At 38.6% G+C, this 14,033-nt stretch overlaps 1 protein-coding gene across 2 annotated transcripts in view; it reads left to right on the top strand.

The window, feature by feature from the left end:
• Nucleotides 1-14,033, top strand: part of LOC132821040 (uncharacterized) — a 99,616-nt gene that overhangs the window by 60,740 nt on the left and 24,843 nt on the right. For both annotated transcript variants that reach the window (XM_060833531.1, XM_060833532.1), the window contains exons 16-18: nt 8,162-8,271; nt 8,643-8,772; nt 10,200-10,339. In XM_060833531.1, the coding sequence (XP_060689514.1) occupies nt 8,162-8,271; nt 8,643-8,772; nt 10,200-10,339 (380 nt within the window). The remainder of the gene's footprint in view (nt 1-8,161; nt 8,272-8,642; nt 8,773-10,199; nt 10,340-14,033) is intronic.

Below are 14,033 nucleotides of genomic sequence, written 5' to 3' on the forward strand. Positions count from 1 at the left end.
GTCGTTTATGTGTTTGTGGGTTTCTTCTAATTTGCTGCGTTTTGTGATGACAAAGGTGTCATCCACATAATGGACCCAAATGTGGGATGGGATGTTTGTTCTAACTTTTGCATAACTGCTTCTGTTAAGAGTCCTGGTATTGGTGATCCCATAGGTGTCCCTTTAATTTGTTTGTAGATCTTGTCATTGAAAGTGAAGTGAGTTGTGAGGCACAGGTCTACTAGTTTGAGGACGCTGTCCTTGCTGATGAAGTTGGTGCTGTCAGGTGTTTGTGTCCTTTGTTCAACTAACATTGAGGACAGTGTTTCTTTGGCCAGGGTGATGTTTATTGATGTGAATAGGGCCGTGTTCAGTTCAGGATGATGGTCATGCAAACTTTATTTGCTGGTGGGATTATGATATTTCTGTCTTTTCTGAGGCCTGGAGTCTTTTCTGGACTCTTTGGATTACCAAAGGTACATAAACAAGGGCCTCCCCTTGGACCCATAGTCTCACTTCCTGGTACATCGACATACAAACTAGCAAAGGAACTGCAACGCAAACGGAAACACATAGTAGAAGATTCAAGCCATCCCATCCACTCCACCTAGGAATATCACAAGTATCCATACACACAGACAAAGAGGTACATTAGTTTGACAGGCTAAATAAAGACATGCATGGGAATTCCTAGATGCCTGGCTTTTAAACCAGAACTCCATTAACAAACATATTGATTTGGACACCAATTATCAACCTCTCAGAAAATGAACCAAAAATGATATCACCCACCACACAGACTAGGACAGATAATTAGCAAGTGGGACAGAACACTAGTGCTTCACCGGAGGCTCACTGATGATGTTACCCAGCATGGTGACGAAACATCTGAGAACAAATCTACCAGCTCAGTGAGCAAACTTACAACCTGATCCACAACCTGAGCTACAAATTGTCTCCAAAATTGCAATTTCTATTTGTGCATATGGTTCATTATTGGTAAAGTCACTGGGAGACTGTATACAGCACTTGCTATGTTTATCACTGTGCTCCTTTGTGGACACCTGTTTTATTTAAATACCCTGTTTGTATCTTCACTTTGGTCTCCCAGCAGGGTCAGGTTTACTTTCAACTGATCATTACCAATTTTTTTCTTCACCACAGTTACAATGGTAGACTGACTGCATAACTCAAGAGCATATCTCAATGGTATTGAGTGGAAAATGCCCAATTATTGATTTATGTTAATGTTTGTACATTTTCTGGTGGATGCCAATTTAGTGAAAGCAGGATTCTTGGAATCCTACAAAAGTACAAATGTTGCTCTAGTATTCTTGTATTTATTTATAAGATGCATGTTGAAAGCCTTAATATACATGATTACATCATGTAGGATTTATTTTCTGGGTCACCCCAAAAAGAATTATAGGTATGACAATTTATTTTTGACATTTGACACATTTTGGACTTTTTCTTTGTATGCTCAAAAGTCTTAAGATAAATACGTTATTATTTAGAATAAGAGACTATGACCCACTGGTCAGAATGGAAAATTACTGAAATAGCTAATTATATTCATTGTGATAAAATAGTGTTAACTAAATAATTATATACCCACTGCTTGATTCTTATTTGAAGTTGTTATTTGCTCTGCCACTGTATTCTTTTAAGCCTACAGTTTACCTTTGGTGTTAGTTTTGAATGGTAGTCCTCTGTGTGCAATTTTAAAACAAAAATTAATTAATTTATTTTAGATTTGTTAATGATTCCATAGAAATAATGGACAATAAAATGTCACATGAACATATTAAATGTTCAATGCTAATGTAATCAGCAGTGGACTTTTGTTCCAAAATGAATCACTAATAATGTAACAGTCTTGTATCAAAATAGCTTCTCATTACAATAACTGACACATGGCCTTATGATCTTCATCACACGTCTGCATACATCACCTTGACCTTTTGCTGCTATTTGCTATCGTGTGCTTTCTGAACCAGCAAATTATATGTTTCTTTGGATCCCAAAGGGAGGAGGTGATTTGGATCCGCTGCTTGATATATGCAGTGTTTGAGAGGAGCACTGGTGTTCAGTTGTCACTTCCCTTTTTTTGCATCTGTGCATTCATTAATTTGAAATCTTCAAAATTACATTTCCAGCAAAAATTCTACATAATTTAAGCTGAATTCTTTTAGATGAGAGCATTGGTTTTCAAAGAGTTCTTATATGGCCAAAGATTTTAAAAAGGGCTAAATCATTAATCAACCACCTCATCTGGGGAACAAGAAGGCATAATCAATTTGCAGATTAAAAACCTCTAATTATACATTTTACAGTAATTTGGGATTTCTTCACAACCTTATTCAGTATTATTTAAGTTTGTGAAAAGCACTGTTTTAATCATACATGAATGTCTATTAATTATAGCATGAAAAATGATTGTATTTAGTGGATCAGACTATCAACAATCTTACTCTGTCACTGTAGCGGTGGTGAAGCTGAAATTGGAAAACATTGATGGAAAGAAACTCTGGTCCTGCTTACAGTTCAGAGGAGTCATTCCAGAGGCAGATCAGGCAATTTTGCACAATCCTGGGCACAATGCAAAAGGCATTGATGAAATACTGCACATGACGAAAGCCAGCAAAGCTGACTAAAACTGTTGGAGAATGAACTATTTGGTGACCCAAGCTTTCAGCTGCACTGTTGTCTCATGAACCCTCTAAGGAACCCACAGTCCTTGCTGAGTAGACCATTGATTCCCTGAAGTAATGATTTCATTGTTTGAAAGAGTCCAGTGTATTCTGTATAAGTTTATCTTAAACTAGCATAATACATGAAGTGACCACTGAAGAAAGATCTGCAACAAGCTAACAGAGATAACACTAACTACATTTAAGATGGTAAAGAAACAAATGCCCCATAGCTCTTCAGCAGCAGCACATTGAAGGTGAACAATCCCTGCGTCCCAAATTGATAATTGTGTTCGCTATCTGTCCCAGTGCTACTACCCATCAATAAACATAAATGAAAAGAAAAAGTCATCAGGTGTAGGCAATTGGAGGAAATTGTTGTAACAATAATGCTGTTGAACATGAGAGTACAAAAAGAAGGAGGTGTAGCAAAGTGTCCCACTGAATGAAAAAAAGCAACTAATGCTAGGTAGTAAAATCTTCGAATCATAAAATCCCACCAGTTTGGAAAGAGACCATTTGGCCCATCCAGTCCACACTGACTCTCCGAAGAGTCACCCAGACCCTGCCCCTCCACCCAATCACTGCAACTCCACATTTACCACAGCTAACCCACCTAGCCTGCTCATTCGTGGATGCATCTGACAATTTACCATGGCCAAGCCACCTAACTTGCACATAGTCATAGTCATAGAGCCATATAGCACAGAAACCAACCTTCGGTCCAACCAGTCCATGCCAAATATAATCCCGAACTAAACTACACCCACCTGTCTGATCTTGGCCCATATCCTTCCAAACCTTTTTTATTCATGGATTTTTTCAATGTTGTAATTGTACCGCATCCACCACTTCCTCAGGAAGTTCATTGCACATGCAAACCACCCGCTGCGTAAAACATATGCCTCTTATACATTTTTAAAATATCTCTCCTTTCAGCTTAAAAATATGCCCACTGGTCTTGAAATCCCACGTCCAAGGGAAAAGACAACTACCATTAACTCGATCTATACTCCTCAGTATTTTATAAACTTCTATGAGATCGTCTCTCAACCTCCTACGCTCCAGTAGAAAAAGTCCCAGCCTTTCTTTATAACTCCATAACTTTCATATGTGGCAACATTCTGGTAAATCTCTTCTGAACCATCTTCAGCTTGATAATATCCTTCCTATAACTAGGCAACCAGAACTGGGCACAGTATTCCAGAAAAGGCCTCACCAATATCATGTACGATCTCAAAATGACTTGCCAACTCCTACACTCAAAGGACTGAGCAATGAAGGCAAGCGTGCCAATTGCCTTTTTAGCCATTCTGTCTGTATGTGACACAAACGCCAAAGAAGTATGTGCCTGAACCCCTAGGTCCCTCTGTTCTACAACACTACCCAAAGCCCTACCATTAACTGTACTGCCCTGCCCCTGTTTGTTGTACTAAAATGCAATACCTCACATTTATCCAGATTGAACTCTATCTGCCACTTTTCAAACCATTGACCCATTAGGATTACTAGTACTGATCTGAAGTTTGTAGTTGAATGAATATGTAGAGAGCAAAGAAAGATTTGAAGAAATATTTTCTCATTTCAATAAAATAAAGTACTGCAGATGCAGATGATCTGAAACAGAAACAGAAATTGCTAAAGAAACTCAGCAGGTCTGGCAGCATCTGTGAGGAGAAAGTAGAGTTAACATTTCAAGTCCAGTGATCCTTCTTCAGAACTGATAGTAAACAGGAAAAGGTGGCATATATGCTGAAGTTAGGAGGGCAGGGGTACAAAGGAGTGAGCGGATAGGTGGAGATAGAGTTCAAAGAGAGAGAGAAAGACAGTTAGTCAGCTAATAGGATGGATGATGATAAGCCAGGGAAGGAGAAAAGCTGATAATGGGGACCATAAGTAGATGAAAATGGGTTTGTTGTGTTGAAAGCAGTCTGTATCATGAGAGGGTCTGGGGTGTGGGAGTGGGTAAAGGACATGGAATGAGATGTTTCAGCTCCAAAATTATTGAACTGGATATTGATTCCTGAAGGCTGCTGGGCCCCCAAGATGAAAGTGAGATGCTGTCCTTCCGTTTGAGCTGTGCCTCAATGGAATACTGCAGCAGGCGCAAGACAGAAATGTTGGCCAAGGAACATGGTGGTGTGTTGCAGTGTCAGGCAACTGGATATTCAGGATTATTGTTAAAGACGGAATGTATGTATTCCGCAAAGCTGCAAACCCAGCCTGCATTTTGTCTCCATAATATAGAGAAGAACATATTGTGAGCAGTACAGTAGAATACAGTGGATTAGATTGAGTGAAGTGCAGATAAATTGTTGCTTCACCTGGATGGTGTGTCTGAAGCCTTGGATAGTGAGGAGGGAACAGGATAGTAAAGAGGAAGGTGCTATACCTTCTGTGATTGAATGGGAAGGTGTCATAGGAATGTTTGGGAGTGGAGGAGGGATGGACTAGGATGCCCCAGAGGGAATGGGTCACTGCACAAAGCTAACAAGCGAGGAGAGGGATGGTAGCATCCCACTGGAGGTAGCAGACACGGTGGCTAATAATCCTTTTTTTCAGTGGGAAACATCCAATGCCCTCTTAAAAGCCTCAATTTAACCTGTCTCCACTATATTTTCACGCAGTACATTCCATACCCTGACTACTGTTAGTCTGAAAGCGTTTACACTTCACATTAAATCTATGCCTCTCATTCTTTTCTTCCCTTTATGAGCAAGAACTATTTCTCCCTCTCTATTCTGTCCAGTCACTCATAATTTTGAAAAGCTCTATCAAATCTCCTCTTAGCCAATCATGAAAAGTCATCTCACCAACATCAAGAAGCTGACAGAAGGAATGTCCCTCCTTGCCCATCTGATCAACATCACAAGCAAAAACTATTCTTCATGTCATTATACCAATTCTAAATGGTAATAATCCAAAATGACTCAATACAGAAATAAATGTCCTTTGCAGCATGGTTTCACATTAAAACCCAACAATTCACATTGGTGTCATTGTGGCCACTGAAGGCCAGCACCAGAAAAGTAAGAAATCAAAAGTCAACACAAATTAGTTTAAGGAATCCTTTTGATGAATTGTGGTTATGAAAGTAGGTGATGCATTGGCACAACTTGTCAGTATTCCAAGTTACCAAATGGTAGAAGATGACACTTCCATGTCTAAGCTCCAAAAATTATTTTTTAAGGAAAATATGTAGGGGATAAAAAAAAAACTACATTAAAATGGATATTATTATATTAAAGACTGAAAAGGTTAATTGTGATAAGAAAGTTCTCCTATCTTCTCTTCCTGAGATGTTCTCTTCTGTTTCCCACTGAGGCTCAATGAGGGTAATGCAGTTGATGTGGTGAATATGGACTTTCAGAAGACATTTGATACTGTGCCATGCAATAAATTTGTGAGGAATGTTACAAGCCATGGAATAAAAGGGTTGGTACCAACATGAACACAAAATAATGAGTGAGAGAGTAATAGTCAATTATTACTTTCAGGCTGGGAGAAGGTTTGTAGTGGAGGTCCCTCATGGTCAGCATTAGGACTCCTGCTTTCTCTGAAGTATATTAATGAACTAGACCTTGACATGTAGGGGGCAATTTCAACATTTGCAGATAATACCAAACTTGGAAGAATTATAAACTGTGAGAAGGACAGGGTGGAACTCCATAAGAATATTGACAAGTTGGTGAAGTGGGCAGATAGATGACAGGCAAGTTTCAATGCAGAGAAGTGTGAGGTGATGCAACTTAGTGAGAAGAACTTTGACAGACAGTATAAAATAGAGGGCTGCAGGATCAGAGGGCCACAGACATATGTGTGCACAGATCATTGAAAGTGGCAGAGCAAATAGAGACAACAATAAGCAAAGCAAACAGTACGTTCAACTTTATTCATAGGGTATAGAATAAAAGAGCAAGCAGGTGATTTTGAACTTGTATATTTGTCAGACTTTAGTTGGAACAAAGAACATCATTTAGTACAGCAGTAGGAAAGATTCCTCAGCCAACCATGTCTGTGCTAACCATGATGCTATTCTAAATTAATCCCATCTGCCAGGACATGGTCTGTATTTCTTTATTCCCTGCCTGTTCATGTATCTGTCTAAATGCCTCTTAAACTTTGCTATCGTACCTGCTTCTACTACCTCCCTGCCAGTGCATTCCAGGCACCTGCTATCCTCACATCAGTGCTTACCATTAGTACAGGGCAAATCTGATGGTGACACTTGGAATCTGTACATGCACAGGTAAACAAAGAAATCCAAACATTGGTGTCAGAGGTGTGTTGCTCCTCTATACGCTGTTACAATCTTCAATATTCAGAATTGAAGAAACTGAAATAGTATGAATATATTTATCAAGTGAACAAGTTGGGGCTACTGCATTTAAGAGTAAGTTTATTGTTTATTGAGTAATAAAGTCTCAATTCATATCAGTGAATGGGTTTTGGTGGCAAGAGCAGCATTTGCTGCCTATCCCTAATTGTCCTTGAACTCAGTGTTATTTCAGAGTCAATCATGAGCCTAGGGTCACATGGAGACCTGAGACCTGACCAAGACCCTAAAAACATGTCAGTCAAATGGTTTTACAACAATCAGTGAAAGATTCATTGTCATCATAGTTAAAAATCATACAACACCAGGGTATAGTCCAACAGGTTTATTTGGAAACACTAGCTTTCAGACTGCTGCTCCTAGCCACCCGATGAAGGAGCTCTGATGATTTTTAACTTTGTCCAACCCTGTCCAACACAGGCACCTCCATATCATGATTGTCATCATAACTGGGCTACATTCCAAGATTTATATTTCAGAACATATTTACTGAATTGAAATGCCACCAGATGCCATGAAAGGCTATCGATCCATGTCCCTGTGCATTTACCTGGGCTTCTGGATTACTCGTCCAATGACATTGCCACTAAACTACAATCTTCCTGACAATACATTCTAATTACTATTGAAAAATCTCTCCAAGCCTGAAAATCTTACAAGCTGAGAGTGCTTATTCCTCAACGATAAAATAAATGCTGCATGTTTTTAGAAAAATGTTTATATATACAGGTTTGCGTGTTTGGCTTTGCAACTTATCCATCTGTCTTAATTGTATTTTCACTTCATTGAAATATATGTTTCCTATTCTTTCTGGTTTGCAATCTGTGTGGATTAGTGAGTTAGCTTGAAGAGCCTCACTGTTGTGTATCCTATTCACAGTTCTCCTTGATGTCCTCTAGACAGAATATAATTGGACTGACACCCAATTAGTGGAAATGCCTGATGTGACTCTGAACAAAAATTCTCTGAGCAACAATTGTGCTCCCCCCTGCTTCTGGTTCTGCTTTAGTTGTGTTGGTATCACAGACTGATATCCTCATGTATCAATGTGTGAGAAGATTGACAGAAGTGATAACATGTATGACTAAGCTTATGTCTATTACAGAAGGATTTTAGAATGTTACAAAACTACTCTTATTCATTTGTTTTACAGCTCCAAGCATTCAACAGAGTTGACTTTCAGGGAGAAAGTGTTGAATTTGTAACAGAAATACCCAGTTTACCAAGTTCACAACTAAATTCATTCAAAGTTCTTCGAGGATGGTAAATACAAAAATATTTTCTTCTGTCTATACAAATGCGTAAATGTTGGAATCTGCATGAATCATTTTTGACCTTACCTTTCTAAAATAAAGTAATTTTTCACTTGGTGATAAAATTTATGCTTAATACATGTTCTGTGTAAGTGCTTTCTCAGGCCCTATTTATTGAGAATGAAGGGAACATCTTGTTTATAAAGGTTTATGGTGTTGTTCCATATAACAGAACAGATCTTTTCCAGAGATTTTTTTCCATAAATTTGTAGTATTAACAACATCTCCAAAACTGTTATTAGTTTTGCAATATAAAACACGGAAAACTGAAAGCATCTTGTGATATTTTTATGCCTTTTCTTTTATTTTTCACCTTTCTAGCTGGGTCTTGTATGATGGAAAAGATTACAGTGGCCACCAGTATGTGTTGGAGGAAGGACACTACCCAGACCTTGATTCTTTGGGATGTCTGTCAACCAACCTAATTCAATCTCTGAAGCCCATCAGATATGTACGTTTTTGGTATCTCTAGAGTACAAATCAACATTTGCATCACTGCAAATCAACCTAACTGTCCACTGATCATTCTGCCATGGCTCACTCAAATTATATCACTTCTCTTTCTGACTAGCCAAAACAACCGACTGCTTCTGAATCATTCTTGAAAGCAATTTAAGCTCCTTCTCAGCACCATAAAGTCTTTCTTTCAACTTCCATTTCTCTTCTATCATTAGCTTTGGAACCATTGAAAGGGCTCACAGATTTTTCTATCCAAGATGGGTACCTTCTACTAAACTGCTTCTGCTTGCTTAAGTCATGACTCTCACACTCACCCTCTCCCATGTCCAATTTTCCTAATCTGCAATGTTCTATATTTTTTCTCTTATTTCATGTTCAGTGAACTCATCAGACTATTGTGTCACATTGTACCATTCCCTTGGTTCCATTCCATCAAACTGCTTAGGCATATCGCACAGGACATTTTCTCCTTGGGGCTATTTTCTGTCTGTTGCCGACAGTTCCTCTTCCAGGTGATTAGTGTTTGCAAATTGGTGTCATGAGGTTAGCCAATTATTCTCCCTTTTAGTGTAATTTGTCCTTTTTTTGCTATTCAAGGTTAACCATTATAGTTAAGCATCAAGTGTTCCTGACTTTCTCTACAGAACCTTTCCCATTAAATGCACTGTACTTCTAGCTTTTCAGATTCTCAGAATATTAATTGCTCGCAATTTTACTCACAGAAATGAATTTAGAGATATTGCAAGACATTAGGTTTCTCATTCTGGGTATTCCATTGAGAATACCATGCATTTTTGTTCTGTGGAAAGTGAAACCAGTGGGATGGGATAAGATGACCAGGCAGCACAGTGGATGCATAGGCACCATCCCTATACTAGAATATAGGCTATGAAACTCCTTAAAGACTTCACCAATCTTCAACTGCAACTCTGGCAGGAAAGCAGCAACAAGTCGACAACTTATATTTATATGGCACTTTAAATTAATTCTTTGATGGGATGTGTGCATCACTGGCAAGTCTAGCATATGCTGCCCATTCCTAATTAACCTTGAACAGAAGGCTATTACCCTGTAAGATTCCAGGGATGGGAATACCATCTTCAGAATGATACCTCCCTATCAGAGACAGAAGTCTCATTTGCTATAAATGCCTCTAGGAGCAGTGGCATCTCCTGGTTATAGACACACTAGAGGCCTACAAGCAACAAGGGACCACAGGTCTATGGGTAAGTAAAGAGTGAGGGGAAGGAGAGAGAGGGTAGGGGAAGCAAAGGCAGGTTGTGACTTTCACCATCTCACCTTTCTCAATACTGGGTCTCTACATCAGCCATTGTGAGAAATTGTATAAATGTTTAATGATATCAAATATGATTAAGTTAAAAATGTGTAGTGTGATCCTGTTGTTATTTCTTGTTTTAGGATTTTTCCATGCCTTCTATCAGCTTATTTAGCCTTTATTCATTTGAAGGTCAAGAGCTGATTCTTACAGAAGGCATTAATTGTTGGAAGGACAAAGGTTACTACCAAATGCCAAAATCAGTCAAAGTGAACAGTGGAATGTAAGTAGGCACAAATCACTCAATTTCAAATATTCTGTTGTTTAGAAGATATATGAGTTTGAAGAAGCCCAGAGAATGTAATTGATTCTGGGTTAGTTGACACTGTTAAAAGAAGCTGCCATGATGTCTGTGAAGTGGAAGGATTTGAAGGTTTCCAAGCTACGAAGATAATTTAATTAAGATCATATCCCCAAAACAGACTGGCTTACTAGACTCACAGTATCTTTTAAGCAGCATTCAACTCAAGTGAAGCTCTGTACCATTAATGCAGCTTTCCTGCCCCTAACATGTTAATAGTATTACTTTTTTTTTAATATCTTGGGAAATAAAGAAGGGATTCTTAAAATGTGTATGTGCGTATGTTGGAGGGTAGGGGGGAAGTGATACCAGTAGTTGGTAAGAGATATACAAAATAATTTGCCACAGTCTCTGGGTGAAGTTGGCTAAACAGCCAAATACCATTTCTTGCTCCTGTAATTTCAACTTTCGTAAGCAACCTTGAACTATACGAAACCAGACTAATATAAAATAGGCTTGGATACAAATTGGAATTAGGACAACACTATATAAAGCAAATTCTGAATCCTGCTTTCCCTTTAGACATATCTTCCTCTTGAACACAGACTGTAAATAACATACAGATAAAATGGTACAATGAAGGAAACATTTTCCTTTTTGCCTATAAATATATATCAAAATTGCAAACTGCCATTCTCATAATCATTTTTCTGTGTAAACTGATCTCTAGCATTATTATTGTTGTTTCAGTCATGTACAGTTGGACAACCTCAAAGCTGTTAATGAAATGAATAATTCATTTAATTGAGCACTCTTATCTGACCTGACAGCCAAATAGAAAATTTTAATACCATATTGAGGGGGTTGAATTGTTGAATGTTATCCTTGATGAAGATCAATGATGGTAGATAGAAATGGACCTGAAATTAATCAATAGCAACCTTTAAAAGAAGAAAAAACAACAAATTTTGTAGAGGTAAAATGAAATGATGAAAATGAAAGAAGGAAGAAAGTGAAGCAAAAGAACAGTCAATGAAATGATAAATATTACCGCAGAAAATATGAAATTAGAACAGTCGTGTCAGCCTTACTTCAGAGGTAGCTCAGCTCCTGGGAGTCTAATGGTTCTCAGTTTAAGTCATTTTCTAGAGAATTGAGCACATAATGTAAACTGGAATTTCATTTGAACTGAAAGTCAGATACTGGGGGAGTATTGCACTTTTGGAGGCAATAGATGAGACATTATAATGAGATTCCAACCTGCTTCCACAACAGAAGTTGAACGATCTCAGGACACCATTTGAATTACACGTGGTAATGATAGCTAAGAAAAGACTAGTTAGTCTGTTGACACTGTCCTATGCTGTGGTGATGTTATGATGCTACACCACGATCCACAGATGCCTCCCATTCTGCAGCCATGCATTCTCTTGGAAGGGTGAAAGAATCCTGCGTAATTTCAGGAAAAACTTGGGAAATTTGTGTTCAATTGTCAAAGAGACAATGGTGAGTCAGCGATCAAAGATCGACAAAAGAGTTCAAGTCAAGAAGTGGGGCAAGAGTCTTTTTTCTGAACATCAAGGTAGCATTTTACTGAGTGTGGTATCAAGGAACGCTGGCAAACATGGAGTCAATTGGAATAGGGAGGAAAACACAACAATGATTGGAGTCACTCTCATCCTAAGTGAGAAGAATTTCACTGATTGCCAATTAAGGAATGTCAGTCAGACTGATGGTTTAGTACATTTGGCGTGTACTGGAAGCAACACAAAAAGTCATATTCTTTGTGCACACACACTGTGCCTGTTTCAACTCAACAAAATAGAACATAGAAAAGTACAGCACAGAACAGGCCCTTTGGCCCATGATGTTGTACCGATGTTTAATCCTAATGTAAAATATAGTAACTTAACCTATGCACCTCTTTCCTATATTCCAAGTGTGGTCTCACCAGGGACTTGCTGAACTGCAGCAAAACCTCATGGCTGTTGAACTCGATCCCCCTGTTAATGAAAGCCAAAACACCATATGCTTTCTAAACAACCCTATCCATTTTGGTGGCAACTTGCACACCCTCTGTTCCTCCACACGGCCAAGAATCCTGTCTTTAATCCTATATTCAGCATTCGAGTTCAACCTTCCAAAATGTATTACTTCGCATTTATCTAGGTTGAACTCCATCTGCCATTTCTCAGTCTAGCTCTGCATCCTGTCTATGTCGTACTGCAGCCTGCAGTAACCCTCTATATTATCAACGACACCTCCAAGCTTTGTGTCATCTGCAAATTTACTAACCCACCCCTCAACCTCCTCAACCAAGTCATTTATAAAAACTACAAAGAGCAGAGACCCAAGAACAGAACCCTGGGGGACCCCACTCAACACTGACCTCCAGGCAGAATACGTTCCATCTACAACCACTTCTGCCTTCGGCTAATTCTGAATCCAGATAGCCAAATCTCCCTGTATCCCATACTTTATGAATGAGCCTACCATGGGGAACCTTATCAAATGCCTTGCTGAAGTCCATGTACATCACATCCACTGTTTGACCGTCGTCCACCTGTCTTGACACCTCTTCAAAGAACTCAATAACCTGTCCCTCACAAAGCCATGCCGACTGCCTTTAATCACACTATGCTTTGCCATATAGTCATAAATCCTATCCCTCAGAATTCTTTCCAAACCCTTGCTGACCACAGACGTCAAACTGACTGGTCTGTAATTGCCAGGGATTTCCCTATTACCCTTCTTGAAAAGAGGAACAACATTCGCCTCCTTCTAGGTAACACCATTTTCTGGTTCATTTCTGAGAGAATACCTCAATCAATTAGTCAACCTTTCTGATTCAAAATTTAATCAAGGCTGTCAATTAAATATGTCATCATTGACTAGTTTGTTCCCTGTAGCAACTGATCTACCAATCTGAATCCACTTGCCAACCAATTAGCACTCACCTCTCATACTGTTTGTTCCCCTTTACATTGACATTTGTGTGAATTGTCCTGATGAGTGAAAGCCAAAAAGCTTCAAGAAAATGTGTCCTTGTTCAACAATATTCATTATGGTAATAGTTCTTTTACGTCAGTCTACTTACGTTAATCTCATTCTATGCTTTTCTGCTGTATTAATTTATATTCTTACTTTACAAGAAGCCTCTGTATCAAAAGCTGATTGCTTTACTGTTCAGAATCGACAACACAAACATAAAAAAGGCAATGAAAAGATGAAAAATTATAAGGTACATGTAAAACAACAAAAGATGCTGGAGATCACAGCAGGTTAGACAGCATCCATAGAGAGAAAGCAAGCTAACATTTCAAGTCGAGATCATTCTTCAAATTAGCTGAAAAGCACACCTTACTCCTTGCCTTCTTACGTGACTAGCATGTAACTTTGTGAATTTACAAAAAAAAGCTGGAAAATTACAGAAAATATTTAACAAAAATCTGTTTAGTCAACATTGTTTCATACATGTAGTATACTTAAAATTAGAACTGGGAGATATGTTATGAAAGGAGTAATAAAATCACCGTGGTCCTGTTGTCTTATTAGTATGAGTCAGCTGGGGTGAATTTAATCTGAGGATAACCATACCCCAGGCAAGAGGCAAGGTTGAGAAGGTGGAACTTTCATGGTAACCTCCGCTGGGACAGGAATTGAACCCACACTATTG

Source organism: Hemiscyllium ocellatum, chromosome 12, assembly GCF_020745735.1.
Source record: "Hemiscyllium ocellatum isolate sHemOce1 chromosome 12, sHemOce1.pat.X.cur, whole genome shotgun sequence".
Classification (NCBI taxonomy): Eukaryota; Metazoa; Chordata; class Chondrichthyes; order Orectolobiformes; family Hemiscylliidae; genus Hemiscyllium; species Hemiscyllium ocellatum.